The 16,717-nt window shown below is 42.4% G+C and overlaps 1 protein-coding gene across 2 annotated transcripts in view; it reads left to right on the top strand.

Moving 5' to 3' along the window:
- The first annotated feature begins 10,099 nt into the window (after positions 1-10,099).
- Positions 10,100-16,717, top strand: part of Grin3a (glutamate ionotropic receptor NMDA type subunit 3A) — a 186,547-nt gene continuing 179,929 nt past the window's right edge. Inside the window, exon 1 of one of the 2 annotated variants that reach the window (XM_021199991.2) lies at positions 10,100-11,485. In XM_021199991.2, coding sequence (XP_021055650.1) covers positions 10,787-11,485 — 699 coding nt within the window. In that variant the 5' untranslated portion in view covers positions 10,100-10,786. The remainder of the gene's footprint in view (positions 11,486-16,717) is intronic. The other variant, XM_021199990.2, reaches the window with a different exon arrangement.

Genomic DNA, 16,717 nt, shown 5'->3' with positions numbered 1-16,717 from the left:
AATAGAAAATTGAACAAAATTTAATTTTCATTACAGAGAAGTGAAATAACATTTCTGCAATTCAAAGTGATACCCTCCTGGTACACATCTGATTTGGGAACCATTATATTTACTGTGAGAAAAATTATACATTTATATGTATGTGCATATTTTAATAGTCTATTTGGCTTCTGTCTTATCAGGATGCCATCCCATTTTCTAGTTTCTAGCAGAAATTCTTTTCTGCTATCTAACATTTTCCCATTGGTCCCTTATGTTTAAATGCATGTAAAGAACTCAAATGCAATCAGTGAAGTTTTTCATCTCAGCTATTTCTCATATCTCTTGAATCTGCCTTGTTGGGGCAATTAAATTGCACAACTCTTATTAAGTCTTATTTATTTCTTTTTTTCTCTTTTCTTCTTCTTCTTCTTTTTTTTTTTTTTTTTTTTTTTTTTTTTTTTTTTTTTTTTTTGTGACAGGGTCTCACAGTGTAACCTAAGTTCATTTGGAACTCTCTGTGAAACTCAGGTGGGCCTCAAAGAGCAATCCTCCTGTTTTAGCCTCTAGAATTCTGGGACTACAGGCCTGACCCACCACATTCAGTTTCAGTTACAAATTTCTGCATTCTATGCAGAGCATGTGCCATGGCTCTAACACGGAGTAAATTTATTTTGTGCAAGGGCATGTCAGCACTTAATAAAGGATCGGCTTCCTCGGCCCCTACCCTCTCAGGGTTGGCCTTGTCTGCTCCAGCAGAGTCAGATTTGAAGTCCTCACCCTTCTGTCAATTCTTTGGGGGAGCAGGAAGAGGGGGATCATGACAGAGAATCCAGAGGAAAGACAAATGGAAATTTTTTCAAGCCATGGTCTTGGCTGGGCAATCTTTAAACAGGGAGTGGTCTGAAAACATTGAGGACAGTTGAGGAACAGAAACTATGTGGAAGCATTGACTATGGGTAACAAAAGGAAGGGGGACACATGTTTAAATATTACTGTGATATATCTTGGTTTTACTTTTTGAAACAAACAGAAGGGAAAAATACCTTCAAGGCTGCTTTGTTTTAATAGTAAGGGTAATTCTACTGATTCTGAGTATTGCATAAGTCAGTAGATTTGCTTGGGATGTGATGCAATGAGTGATTTTTATCTCTCTCTTTCCTTCTCTCCCTCCCTCCCTCCTTCCTTCCCATCCTTGCTCCCCCTCTCCTTTTCTCTCAACTGTTATTCACAGAAATAGGTTAGTCTTATCTGCTGCAGTCAGATTTTTAAAAAAAAATTGTTTTTAAATTCTTATCATTGTCGCTGGGATGGTAACAATCCAAAGAATAGTTTCCATTGAGAGAAAAAAAGAAAAGGAAAGGACAGACGTTCTAAAAAGCCAACCTACTGAGCATACATTTCAAGATTACATCACATCCACTAAAATCCATTGATATAAGCCTCGAGTTGGCTGGCTAAGTGTTTTGTAACAATCTCCTTTAAAATTAAAACATTCCCTCTTGAAAGGAAGCTCATTAGATGCAAGATGTTACCAAAGGATGGGGTGAAATAGCAGAACGTTCTAATGAGAAGGGAAAATATTCTAACCTGCACAGAAGCTTTTTTTTAAAATTCATGAAGAAAACAACTCAGAGTCCTCAGGTAGTCCCTAAAATTGACCAGATAAAATAGATCCCGCCCTCTCCAAGAGTATATAAGTAGTAAGGGCTGGCGAGAGACACTCACAGACCAACAGAGCCAACTGAAGGAGACAAAGACCTTCCCAGCTACTTAGAAGACTATCAGTCACGATGAGCCACCTGGAAGCCACCGAGGAGCCAAGCTGCCTGGACCACCTGAGTCGCCTGAGATACTCTCCAGCCTGTCATGCTGTTCGAAAGTTGTGTCATGAGATCCAGTTTCTCAGATGTTCTTGGGCTGTCTCCCATGCTGCCCTTGAACTAGTAGCCCCTCGCCTGTATTTTTCAGTAACCACAATAGCTCACTAGTTCCCCAGCTTGGATTTTGATGGCATCCTTACTTTGGTCTGCCACTGTTGCCACATCTCCTCAGGAATAGTGTCAATAACACTAACACCAAATTCCAAATCAAGAACTGAGGACACACATATCTCTTAGCATAAAGTCGTTTTATCGAAAGGAAGACTGAAAAGCTGAGACTACTAACTCAGTCTGTACACACTGCTAGATTATATTTGTATTGTACCTGTTTGTTGTCTTAGTCACTTTTATATTACTGTGAAGAGACACTATGACCACAGCAGCTCTTACCCCCAAAAATTAAATAAATAAAAAATAAATATTTTTTTTTTTTAAAAAAGCATTTAATTAGGGCTGGCTTACAGTCCCAGAGGCTTAGTCCATTGTCATCATGGTAGGGAGCACAGTGTCATGCAGACAGACACTGGAGCAGAAGATGAGAGTGCTGCACCTGATCTATATGAAAAGAGATTCTGAGCTTGAAACCTCAGATTCTACCCGCAGAGTGGCACTTCCTGTATGTAACAATGCCTCCACCTAACCCTTTTAATTCCTTCAAATTGTGCCACTCCCGGGTGACAAAGCATTCAAATGCATGAGCCTATGGGAGACATTCTTATTCAAACCACCACACTTGGATTGAATTTTACATTTTTTTATATATATAAATGTATGCTAAAGGGTTTTCTAATAAATTCAAAGGTTCCACTGTGACTTATATTATCATGATTTCCAACCTTGTGAAAAATATAGCCAAAAGCTATACTGGTTAATTTTATTTCTTTAAACCATGTGACTTTCCTATTAAGACACGTAAGCCATGAAAACTTTTCAAAATGAGTGATACAAATACATAGATTTGCTAGTCACTTGAGAACTAGATGTAAACATCTATAGGCATTCTCCTTTGTCTAGTGTGCCACACACGTATTTATACCTGCCCTACTAATTTATGTGACACCATGTATCTATCTATTCCTAGCTGCTCCTGGAGTTAAAAGCACATGTTTTGGCACTGGGAAAGATACCAGCTTCAAAGAAAACATAATGGCACATTTAAACCCTGTGATGGAGAGTCTGATAAGCCAGAAAAATCACAGCTTGATTTCAAAAGCAGCAGGGAGTTGGTAAAGAGACTAAAAGAGGAAGATGGAATAGCTTGTATGATAGAAAATGAAGATTGCTTTTGCCAAAGACCATTTTCCAAACTCCATAGAAACAGGTTGCCCATCAGAAGATGGCGGACTTTCAGAAACTACCAAGTCCAGAGGAATGTGCAAGTCTTCCAGTTAAAAAAGCACGAATGTCTATTATAAAAAATAGGTGGTGAATTCTTTCATTCAAAAAAAAGATTGACTCTCACCTTAATGGCATTAAATGACAGAGCAGAGCAGAAGTCTTAATTAGAAGCAGATAAGAGAAGAAGCATGCGTGTCCCTCATTCCTCACTTCTCTGCTGATAATAGTAGCAATGCTACCTCCATGTTTTCACCTCTATGAAAGAAGCATGGTTTTAGTTCGGTATCTGATGTTAGCTATGGAATCTTGATCTATCACTTACAGACTCTACTCAGGCATCAGCTGCTCATGAATAATTTAAAACTATATAAATACATTAATATATGTCTACTCTCCTTTCACTTTAGAGACAATGTGGATGGGAATGAGGGGCCATATGCAAAATCATGCTTAAATCTCTTCAAAAGGGAGTTATCATTTCAGAACACTACAACTATTATTGTTGTTTATATCTTACTCCATCCAAATCAGTCTCATCATGCTGGCTTTCTTAATGGGTGACTACTTTTTCCCATTGACCTATGGATAGAGTTCTACAGGGTCATAAACAATTAGCTGCTAACTACTATCAAGTCACTCTGGCTTAGCCTCCTCTCCACTGTGGATGTTGTAATGATTAAGTTTTAACTCCAATACTAGAGTTCCCAGATGACAATGTACAGTGTTTCAAATTCAGAGACAATTCATTCATATTCTGCAACAACATCCAGAAAACTAACCTTTATTTCAAAGAAGGCTTCAGCCCTCAGAAGACTTAGACACACAGATGAGATTTCCTTCTGCCTGCATGAGGGGCAGCTCTGTGCAGCAAAGTACATTCATCACCCACAGCATAGCTACTAGTGCCTGAGTGTAGTATTAAGTGGTAAGAAAAACTATGCCCAGTATCTCCTTGCATTTTAAACATTTTAAAGCACTCATTTCTGTGTTCTGATAAATAATGTCTCTATAGCAATATCTACCCCAGTATCCCGGTCAGATGACAGTTCTACCATCAGCCAGGGCTCACCTTCATGTCCCCATTCATGTTAAGAGAGGAGATGCAATGAAATTGAGATGAGGAGCAGGAGGCTCTGATCTGTGAGCAATTCTTAGCAAATGATGTGGACTCACCAACCCTCAATGCCATCCTCTATAAAACAACAATAGTGTATGCATGGCGTAAGGATATGTGAAATACTTAGCAGACAAAAGTCACTCAGATTTTCTTTTTAAAAAATCTCTAAAACCACAAAAATTCATAACTTTTCTACATTTACTTAAAGTCTTCCCTAAAATTTTTTTCTAATATAAGGAAAAAAATTTTTTTCTTACTTGAAATAGTATGCAGGTATAATGTATGAGACTCATAAAGGCAATTTTTTATAGAAAAGTCCTCATGTGTTAACTGCAATTATAAAAGTGGTGCTACCAACTCGGTGTGGGAAAAATCCTCTAAAAATGCCACAGTATGTTATGGGCCAAGTTTTATTCCATAAGTGATTTGAATCAGTGCTGAATTGGAATGATCACTATAAAAGAGAGAGATCAAGAGAGACTGCCATATTAGTCTTCCCAAAGCCCACTCTAGTTCCTTGCAGTGGGGTTTAGGGAAGGAACTGGAAACACTGAGTGTTTGGAAATACTCAGCTAATAATCCTGGTGTACGTTGAAAGGCCAACCTCTTCTAACAAGTGACAAGGCACTCCCCACTGACAGCTGAAACAGGGTTCTTCACTGTCCTCTCTCACTGGCACCTCCTGCTATGTAGATAGGACATCATCTACCTTTGGCTGTCTGTGACTAGATGGCCATGTGTTGCAGAGTAGATAGTCCCCTCTGTGGTCTGCAGCACAGGGTAATGCCTAGACATCTTCCGCTTTCAAACTGGCAAAGGTACATTATGTTTGCTTTCCTTTCTTTTCTTTCAGGTCTAATTCTTTTTCTCTCCTATTTCCAATCCCTCAGGCTTTTCAAAACCCCTTTAGCAAGATCCTCCTTTGATCATCTGTGGAATATTCCAGGCATGTAGAAGTCACTCAAACTAAAGTCCTCTAAAATAATGATGATCTCACAAATCTTGAAATCTTCTGAAAATTTCCCTTTAACACCTTTCCTATCCCAAATTCCCTGATAATGTATAATGAATTCTGCCTTCTTTTCCCTTCACCACATTCTTGATAAGATACTACATTTATAAGAATTGTTTATGTTCATGTATGGTAGATTGATGGTCCCCAAATCAAGAAAATCACTTGCGTTTTAAATAGGAATGATTGATGTCAAGATTAGGACAGTGGTAGAAGGTACTGATGGTACAAGGTATCATACAGAAAAGAACAGTTAAGACCTTCAGTGATGAGTCCTCTGGGATTCCCATAAATACACCATAATGATTGGAAATGGAGAAGCTGGTATTGCTGGCAATGGTATAGAAGAGTAGGGGCTGTACATTAGCAATAGATAGACAGTTTTTCATCTAGACAATAAGATGTGATTGTTCTTATTACCAGGGATACAGCCAGGATGAACTTGGAACGCTGAAGCCACACCATCCGTCACCTCAGCATATGATGACTTGAGCAGTAACTCAGCATTTCTTGTGTGGTTCCCATTCCTCAGAGCGAATGATAAAGTGAGAGAATTACCTCTCTCACATGCACCACTGCAACGCCCTCACCTGATCTAGCCCCCACTCTTGCTTCGTATCCTATTCAGAAGAGGAACCAAGGTTCCTCCTGGGCTTCACTATTTTCAGTGTCCTCCTTGTCTCTCTATCCTGACTTGCCATAACCCTTGCCACTGTGGGTATTCAGCTCCAGATATTCCAGACTCCTTAATACTAATCAACTACTCCTGCCCTATTTAAAAAATAAAAAAGACTACAAGTTAGTATTTTATAACAGGCAAACCTATAGTTGGGAACATGCCATTTAAAATGAATGCCATTTATTTAAAACAATAACATCACCACCAAAACTAGGTGTGGCTACACCTAGAAATTTTTCAGTATATAAGGGGTAAGAAAAGAATAGTTTTACAAACTATAATAAAAGTGCCAATAAACCTCCCATTTCTAAGAAACTTGAAATTTGCATGAGTTTGCATGCTGCTGTTTCTACACAGAAAACTGTCAAGAGTTGTCACTACAACCAACGTAGAAAGGATGAAACTCTCTAGCTTTGGGAGGCGAAATGTCATACCCACAGGGAAATGCTGCAGAGAGGGGATCCATCTCTGATTCTCCACAGCATCCTTGCCTGGAACCTTCCCTGGGCCACTTCCAGAATGCCGCAGCTTTCACTACAACCATAGCTGGCACCAGAAAGCACAGATGTGCACGGGACACATTTTAAAGTGAGCATTTGGATTTGTTTTGTTTGTTTGACTTCCAGCGTGGGTTCTTAGATCACTAGTTCTCATTCTCGATCCGATTATAAACAAAGCTCCGTCTCCTCTGGCAGAGCCAAATGCGAGCTGTGATGTGCTACCCACCCTGCAGCTGGGGTGAACCTCCAATGCTATAACCACGGTGCCCCTCACAGCACTGCGGAGACCTGTCAGCAGCCTAGTATTCCTCAAACTCAATTCCCCATATGTGAAGAATATACCCTAGCCAGACAAGATTATGTGACTTAGCAAGGATGCTGTCTCTCAGATACATTATTGCAACTGCCCACATCAGATATCCTCAAGGATGCTGTCTCTCAGGTACATTATTGCAACTGCCCATATCAGATATCCTGGTGTCCCCTTTGGCCTACCTACCACGTACCGTGGAAAGAACATCTAGAGGGATCCTGTTGCATTAGTCCTCATGAGCATCATGACATATGACTGTAATCCCAGCACTAAGGATGCGAGGGAAGGCAGGAGGGTTGCTTGACTTGAGTCCAGCCTGGGCTTAAGAAGAAGACCCTGTCTCAATAGAAAACAAAAGTTAACCCTGCCACCACCTACTCTGTTGCTCAGTGACTTGCAGTCACACCTGTGACCCTGTGCAAGCCAGAGCCACACCCCCTGGTTAGTTCCCACTGCCTGCCTCTTCCTTTGAGCCTTTCTGCTCTAACACCCACTGTGGTTGCTATGAGCTGTTTTGCTCTGGCTCTTTGGATCCCTCACTCTTATTCAAATACTCCAAAACATTGCCACATAAGAACCCTTTCCATGGCTCTTTCTGCCCCCTTGGGACTCCTTGCTACATCATTCTTACAAATTGCCCCCTCCCCTCCCTTTATCTCTTTATTCAAAAGTTATGTTCTTGGGGGGGGGGGGTTCCCTGGCTTTGCCATCTAAATATCACAGCTCACTTCCCTTTTATCCCTGTGGGCTTTTTTTTTTTTCCAAACAGCATGTCCTGTTTGTATTTAATTGTGTTCTTTGGTGTCCTTCTGTTCCATAACTCATAAACTAATGTTTAGCACTTCGTGGAGATATTAACAATCTTAGTCTGAAAAGGTAGAAAATTCATTTATTCTAACTGGGATTTAATCATCTAATCCCAGGATGGCCTTATGCCTGTGCACAGTAGGTTTTACTAACTGATTATTAAGTAATGAAAGGGTTTTTAAAAATTATGGTCTTGTAGGCATGAAAAAGAGAGGAAGGGGAAGGGAAAGAGGAGAGATAAGAAAAGGTGAAAAGAATAATGTCAGAGGTGCTCTGCAGTGACAAGAGAGCCAGGTGACAAAAGGAAGACAAAGAAAAAAAAATACCACAGGGGTTGGGGAGAAGCTCGGCTATAAAGTGCTTGTCACTGAAGCCTGAGGGCCTGAGTTCAGTCTTCTGAATCTACTCTAAAAAGTCAGGCATGGCATGGTAGCATACACCTTTAATACCAACCATAGGAAAGAGAGACAGAACACCAAAGAATCTCAGCGGCCATCCAGCTTAGCCTTATCATTGAGTTCCAGATCTCACTGAGAAAGACTTTGTCCCAAAGACAAGACAAGCTAGTATGCTTCTGAGGCACAAAACCAGAGGGTGACCTCTGGCCTCCATCTGAGCGAACACAGATGTGTACAAACACACACACACATGCACACACACACACACACACACACACACACACATACATGAAAAGGAAAGGACCTGGAGAGACTTGAAAACACAAAAGGAAGAGCTCTTCTTCCAGTTCATGAGTTTCCAGCAGGGCTCCATCAGTACCAAGCTCAGAACTATGCAAGTCATCTGCTTTTCTGAGAATAACCAGGTCAGCCACTCCCCCCACAGCCATGATGAACTTGTAAGTGGCCTAATGCCCACAGTGAATCGAACATAACCTTTCCCAGTCAGGCCAGGCTACTCTCTATCAACACCTACTCTCTCAGGAACTTCATCTGAGCACACACGCAATGCCATGGTGCTAACGGTCGCTATGCAGAGTCACAGTTATAGACACTCCTATTCGTCCATACACATACTCCAGTACAAACATGTGCTCATCCTAACCGCACAGGTCCTGCGGTGCAAGGACCACACATTCTGCACTATACTCCGTATCTAAGCAGTGTGGTACTCTGGGATAAAGGAGGTTGCTGACAGGGCTTTGATCTCTCTTTGACCTCAAGAGAGAACAGGGGCTTTCTATTCTGATTTAGCCCCCATTAAGAATTTACTTCCCAATGGTGGAAGTTTTTTGTTTTTTGTTTTTAATCCCTGAAGCAATTCCATCTTGCAAAATTTACTTTGTGCTGAGACAAAGAGTCTTCTCATTGCCAGCTTCTCAAGAACCTTATTTTTCTATAGTTTCATTATCCCAAAATTTAAAACATGAAGGAAACTTAAACTCAAGAATCAAAACAACATTTTAGAGCTAAACGCTCGATGTATTTGCATAATACTTTAGTAGCTCCAAACAACAGGGCAAGGACAGGTCAAATAAATTGCCGAAGTCACAGTTCTCCAGAGGTGATATTGGATTCAGTATTTGCTGATCACCAATGCTGTTCGTCACGTGGTCATCTTTCCCACCCTCCTCGTGAATGATTCCTGTAACATAAAAAAGAAGTCAATTTGCGATTTGTGTGGCATCCTTAAGCTTTCCTTAACCCTTTTGCTTTTTTTCTGATGTCACTTATTAAATGGGGAGAAAGTTTAGATAATAGGCTCATTGACCCCTGGGTTGCTGTATAAATGAAATAACTCACAAGAAACTACAACCTGGACACTCTTGGTCTATATACTACGGACAACTGGTGAATGCTTTTTAAGCTCTGAAAGTATTTTATTTATTTTATGTCTGGGATGGATGTGAACAGGTGGAACATGCCACCGCAGGGGTGCATGTTGGAGGACAACTTTCTTGAGTCACTTGTCTCTTTCCATCCTAAAGGGCCTGGGGATGTAAATCCAGTTGTGAGGCCTGGTGACAAGCTCTTTAACTTCTTGAATTGCTTTGAATCCACTTTATTTTTATCCCGAGAATCAAAATAACAAGACCCCTTTAAAAACGCATAGGTTCCTCTGCCAAAGAAAAGCAAGAAGAAATCAGATGTGTAAATAATTCTTGCTTTAATACTTTGGACTAGAAAAACCCTTTAGAGTGGCGTCGCCAAGGGATGCTCCTTAAAGTCACAGTGTCTTTTAACTGGTCCCTGTGACCCATTGAGCTTCAGATCTCTCAGTAGCGACTCCGAATTCAGAAATCTCCCAGGCTGTCTTTGCGTACATCCGCCAAAGGGAATTGTGCCAACTACCGACTCTCTGTGTTTGAGGGGTGAGGACTTTGCAGGGGCGCGGGACTGTGCGGCAGGAGAATCTCACCATCAGTGGGCGTTTAGCGCAGCCAAGCGACAGGCTGGCGCCAGGGCTCTGCTACTGGGAGGCGCCGGCTGAGGCGGGGAGAACTTTGGCGCTCCGAACAGAACCACCCTTCGCTGGCCAGTTGTGTCGCTCCTCCAAGGAAGCCGCGGAGGTGGCGCCTGGGCGAAAAGCCCGGCAGAAAAAGGAAGGGAGGAAGTAGAAAGGGAAGAGGGGAAAATGAACCAGGCTCTGGGGGAGCCTGCGATAAGGTGGCCAGCGGGGAAGGGAAGCAGGTTCAGCAGCTGCTTTTCCGCACCCCGTGCGTGAACGCCCTCTCCTCTGCCACCCCAGTAAATAAGTGGTTGTCGCCTGAACTGAACAGCAAGAGAAAAGAAGCCAGCTAAGTGAGAGTACAGCTCCTCTGTCACTGCCGCCCCCTTGCAAGTCTGGCGGCTTCTCGCGGGGCCAGACGCTGCGCCCCAGGCGCCCTGCAGATGGGATGGACAGGGACCCGGAGCTCAAGCCACGGGTGACCCGCGCTGGCCGACCGGCCTGCGGCGCTTGCGGAGGATGCTAGGCGGAGGAGCCCTGGAACCGCATCCGACACTGCCAGGCATCCGCTAGGCTGCAACTTGGAATGCCCAGGGAGCGGTCTGGCTCCTGTGACCGCTTCGCCGCGTCTAAGGAAGCTGCGCTCCGGATTTGGAGGCGGAGACCTCAGGCGGCGGAGACCTCCGGCGGCGGCTGCAGAGGAAAGAGCCGGGCGCAGGAGGGGGCGCGCTTTCTCCCAGCGGGTCTCAGTAATGAGGAGACTGAGTTTGTGGTGGCTGCTGAGCAGGGTCTGTCTGTTGCTGCCGCCGCCCTGCGCACTGGTGCTGGCCGGGGTGCCCAGCTCCTCCTCGCACCCGCAACCCTGCCAGATCCTCAAGCGCATCGGACACGCGGTGAGGGTGGGCGCGGTGCACTTGCAACCCTGGACCACGGCCCCACGCACAGCCAGTCGCGCTCAGGACGGCGGCAGGGCGGGTGCCCAGAGGGATGAGCCAGAGTCGGGGACGTGGCGGCCACCGGCGCCCTCGCAAGGCGCACGTTGGTTGGGGAGCGCCCTTCATGGCCGGGGTCCACCCGGCTCCCGCAAGCTCGGTGAGGGCGCCGGGACCGAGACCCTGTGGCCGCGGGATGCCCTACTGTTCGCTGTGGAAAACCTGAACCGGGTGGAAGGGCTCCTTCCCTACAACCTGTCTTTGGAAGTAGTGATGGCCATCGAGGCGGGCCTGGGCGATCTGCCTCTTATGCCTTTCTCTTCCCCAAGCTCACCGTGGAGCAGTGACCCTTTCTCCTTTCTGCAGAGCGTGTGCCACACCGTAGTGGTACAAGGGGTTTCGGCGCTGCTGGCCTTCCCCCAGAGCCAGGGCGAAATGATGGAGCTGGACTTGGTCAGTTCTGTCCTGCACATCCCAGTGCTCAGCATAGTGCGCCACGAGTTTCCGCGGGAGAGTCAGGTGAGAAGAGTCTGGCGCGTGGAGTGCTGTGCGCTGCTGGGAGCCCGGACCAGAGGGGGAGGAAGAGTGTGGGGAAAGCCTGGGTTTGTTTGTTTGTTTGTTTTTTAACTTTGATGTTTGAGGTTTGGACTATGTCCCTAGGCGGTAGGTTGGAGGACTTCAGTTGAAATAGAGTAAGACATTTTAAAAGCAGGCAGAAATAAAATGCAAAGTTGAGGGTGAGGGGGGTCACAGATTGAAGGAAGAAAGTGGAGATGATATGTGGTGGAGGCGGGAGGCGGTCATGTTTTGACAAGCTATGAGAAATTTAAGGGACTCCAGACACCTGAAACTTAAGGTTCAGAACCGTGGACAGTGATCAAGGGCTCTACACTGGATTGAGGAAGGGGGTGGGGCTCCAGACTTGCCACTGTCTTAAACACCCAAGGGGAATTCAGAAAACCTGTGACAGAAAAAGCAGCAGCTGTTTTTTTCTACTTCTTCCAGAGGCGTGCCAGGGCTCTGTAGTGTAAGGAAAAGCACATCCCTCTGGCTTCCCTTCAGTAAATGTAAAAGTCTGCAACTAGTACAAAAGCCACCGTGGCTGGCATTCTTGCAAATGGAAATCACTGGAATTACAGAGAGTACAAAAGATGAGGAGACTCATCTGTAGGTTCTTTGCCCACACCTTCCTTCTACATGGTGTGGGCTCAGAGGCTGGACATGTGATCACTCTAAGGAGCCCATTTCTGCTCTCTTTATTTAAGAATAAACAATGATTGAGTTTTTTAAGGGGTTGAAAAAAAAATCTAAAGATATTGTCAGCAAAGAAACTGTTTGTGGATTTAAGTCATGACCAGTAACAAAGAGGAGATGTGGTACTCAGGAAGGAGACGGTCTTTACAGCAACACAAGTTCTTTGTGTTTTGTAGACTGCTTTTAGCATACCAACTTGCGTCATCCTTGTACAGGGTATTCGTGAGGCCAATGAAAGAAAAATGGTCCCATTTTAAAGACTGAGAAACTAAGGAAAGTTCCAGAATTCAATGAACATTGGGCTAGGAAGAGTCTAGAGATCTGTAGATCTCAGCATCATTTTCACTCTGTCCTTTGGTTGACAAGATATTTTTAATCTCCCTTCTTGAACTTTTTGGTCTATATGCAGAGATACAGTCTGAAGTGAGTATGACAATGGACAAGTGGCAAGTTTGAGGAAAAAAAAATCTATGTCTAAAATATTCGGGGAATACTAAGATTTTCTTCTGTGAGAAAATAAAATGAATCTTACATTTTAAATCTTAGGAAGGACAAGTACAAAATCCTTTCAGCAGTTACCCAGGGAATTTCTATTTAATGATGAAACACAGAGATTTGATCTGCAGCATGCAGGCTAATTAACTCTTATCTAAAATATGTCTGTTACCTGAATCTGGATGGCTATGAGCAGCAGATGAGAAAGCACAGGAAACATGGGTGGACAACATTGCCAGTGACCGAAGTGTTATAAACATGAAGCTGCATCCACAGGCCACGCCGTTATCAACCCATATGCAGAACCAGACCTAATGAAATGCAGGAGTCAGCACATGGGCTGCTCATCACTGCTTCCTTATTACCTAATCCTTCAGAAGTTGCCAATGACGGTCACAGTCACCAAACTCCTTCCCACTTGCAGATTGTTTGGCAGGACTCTTAAACAGCAAGAAAATTTCTCCCCAAATTAGTGTTCCTAGGTTGGGAGAGAAACTGTTCCATGATGGATGTGTGCAGCATACAGCACACTAAAAGAAGACAAGTGGGGGAGGGGACATGAAGCAGTGCCTAAAATCAGAGAGCTTCCAAGCTTTAAGGCGACTGAAAATGAAGCCCTCCAGGGAGAAACTTACAAACCAGCTATAAAGTGAATGCTCAGCCAAGTGCATTTACTTGTGCTTTAAATCACTGTCCTTGCTGTGTTTAAATGGTACACATCTTAAAAAGGTAAAGATGACTGTGTAACTCAGACCTGGCTTGTCCCACTGAGGACTTTTCCTTCCATCTCTCCTTGCATTTTAAATTCAAACATACCTAACTTGCCTTACCTTACTTTTAGTATATCAGTTAAGTGTCATCCTGCAATATTCTACATTTAAAATGCCCTGTTCAATGTCAAGTCACTGTAATATGCAGTGTTAGAATATGAGCCCTGCTCTGCTTTCAGCAAAATTAATAACTGCTCCTCCTCTGGCTTCTCCTGGAAAGTGGGGCTTTCTCTAATATACTGATATAGTTTTGTAAAAGACCTTCTAGATATAAAAGGATGTCAAAGTCACTTTACACATTAAATGAAATCATCTTAATTCAGGCACTGTCTTTGGAGTCTATTGAACAGTGACCTCATTTGTTGGTTATCTGATGCCTGAATAAAGTATTCTACAAGAAAGTAGACTCATCCACACAGCCAAGGAAAACAAAATGTGTGTGCATTCAGAACATTCCAAATTGCTTTCAGAGCAGGAGCAGCAGCAGCTGACCTCTCCCTTCTTCACAGGTTACTGATGGTTTTCATAGGAAGGTTTTAGTTGACAAGCGATTGTTTATATAGTATCATGCCAGAGCTCTTGAATGGAAGGAGATACCAATGAGATGAACAAAATTTGTGTTTTAGTTCAGTGTTCTACTGATTGAAATATAAGCCCAGGGCTGGAAAGATGGCTGAGTGGTTAGGAGCACTGGCTGCTCTTCTAGTGGACTCCGGTCTATTTTTAGCATCCACATGAGGCTCACAACCATCTCTAACTCGAGTCCCAGGGGATCTGATGCCCTCTTCTGGCTTCTGTGGGGATCAAGCATGCATATGGTACACAAACAAACACACAGGCAAAACTGTATAGATTCAGTACATTAAAAAAAAAAATAAACATTTAAAATTTCATCAGGGGCTAATTTCCTTCAAAGACAAATCCACCAAAAGTAAATGAGTCAACTATTTATTTTTGGGAAGCATGCTTATTATTACAACACAATAAAAGATTAACATAACATGGAATGGGTGAAAGTACATTTTCACGCAAAAGATTCCTTCTGAGTATGATGGTAGCATCATACTCAGACTCAGACCCGAAGCTGAAGATCTTTTTATTTAGAAGATCAATTCTTTCTGAATTCTATCACTGTGATTTTCTAATAGTGATGTTGACAGGAACCAAATTCCATTCACATTGAAGTTGCACTGAGTTTTGGAAGTCTGGTGGGTTGTTTTCTCTCTCTCTCTCTCTCTCTCTCTCTCTCTCTCTCTCTCTTCCTTTCCCATGGTACTATTTCTTCTAGGGATTTAGTGTAGTTTCTTCAAAGGTAACTCTAAGAATCTAATGTTAAAATGCTGCATTGGCTTACATTAACCAGAGCTAATAAAGTAATATAATTGGCTTAGACCCAAGATCATTTGCTTCAAATGTGACTGCAATTGTATGTCCAATTCTCTGTGTGTGTGCATGTACAGACACCCATACATATTAAACATGCATGTGTACATGTATGTGCACATTTATGTAAAGGACCAAGGTGTCTTCAGATACCAATGGCCTTATTTATTTATTTATCTATTTATTTATAGACATAAATATTGATCCAATAGTCCTCACTAGCTTGGACCTCATCTAATAAGCTAATCTGTCTGTCTGATAAGTTGTAGAATTCTGTCTGTCTTTACCTCCCTTCACCCACCATGCCTGGCTTTTCAAAACAGTAGTTCAAGGAATCAAAACTCAAATCCTCATGTTTGCAAACACATTATTAGTGAAACGATCTTCCCATCCCCTAATATTTCCAATTCTAGTTGAATAGACCAACAGTGGGTTCATCTCATTAGCCATATGTGCTAATTAGTAAGCTTATTTCCACACACATATTAATATTTTAGATGATCCACTATTTCTGGCAATACTAAGCTAAGGATTTAAAGCTATTTATGAGGATTTGACTAAGTAATTTTTGCAGGAACAGAAGATGATATTACTGCATAACAGGTGCCTCAGAAAGACCAGTAAACGATGTTAATTTTTAAAACACCAGCTCTAAGTTGTGTTGGGCATTTTTTGACTTGTGCTAAGCCAGTGTGACCTGTGGGTCACAATCCATTTGGCACACCTCTATCTCCAAAAATATTTACATTATAATTCATAACAGTAGCAAAACTACAGTTATGAAGTAGCAAGGAAAATAATGTTATGGTTAGGGGTCACCACAACATGAAGAACTGTATTAAAGGGCCACAGCACTAGGAAGGCCGAGAAGCACGGCTCTGTGTGAAGCACGGCACTTGTTCTCCCCACACCCCTTGGAAGGTATTTTTTTGTGGTTTGTAACAAATGGCTGGTAGTGGCACCTAATTATTTCCAACTTGATAAGTGATTTCAAAGTAAATGTCAAGTGATGCAATTTTTTGCCTAGTAGTGGTCTTTTTCAGCTTCCTTATCAAAATCGGAGGAGGCTTGGGATTAATTCAGGAGTTTTCTCTTAATTTGATTCATTATTTTTTTTTAATTTGATCATTTTTTCCCTAAATAATTAGTGCAGAAGAGACTATGAGACACCATTCATTGAGGAATTAGTCTGTCTTACTTTTCTTTGTATGTACATCAAAATCAGCTAGTCTATGAATAATATATTTGGTCTTAACTATTATATGTTAGACTTAACTTATAATTCAACATAAAAGTGAATACTAATTTCAATGACTATGTACTATGTGCTTTGTATCTTCTGATGTTGCAGAAGGCATCATGCATGTTTGTTTTATGAATACTTTAGTCAAATTCCTATCACTTTGGGAAAGAAATGGTCAAAAGCTTTCTAATCCACTTCTGTCTCCTATTGGCTATCAAAATCCTTCGCAAGTCACTACCCCTGAGCATCTATTCTTGTTAATCAAAAGGCTGTTCCTTAGCATTCTGATTTGTTTACTAAACCAAATGATAAAATGAAAAGTAACAGGGGTAAATCTATCATGTTAGATGAATATCTGCCAGAAAACAGTTGGAGCAGTAAGTTTCTGCTGACCCAAACAGGTGACGCTGCTAGTCAGGAAGGGGAGGAAGGAGAGTGGGCTCAAGGCCAGCCTGGGCTACACGGTGAGAAAATTTGACAAAGGTTCAAATATGTGTGCATGTGTGTATAAATATTATATATATGTGTGTGTATGTGTGCTGTGTGTGTATTTATATGTGTGTGTATATATGTAATCTAGTTAAAAGAGCTCCACATTTCTCTCTA

This window comes from Mus pahari, chromosome 6 (assembly GCF_900095145.1).
Source record: "Mus pahari chromosome 6, PAHARI_EIJ_v1.1, whole genome shotgun sequence".
Classification (NCBI taxonomy): domain Eukaryota; kingdom Metazoa; phylum Chordata; class Mammalia; order Rodentia; family Muridae; genus Mus; species Mus pahari.
Note: the sequence above shows the minus strand (reverse complement) of the source record. Positions and strands in the feature narration are given on the sequence as shown.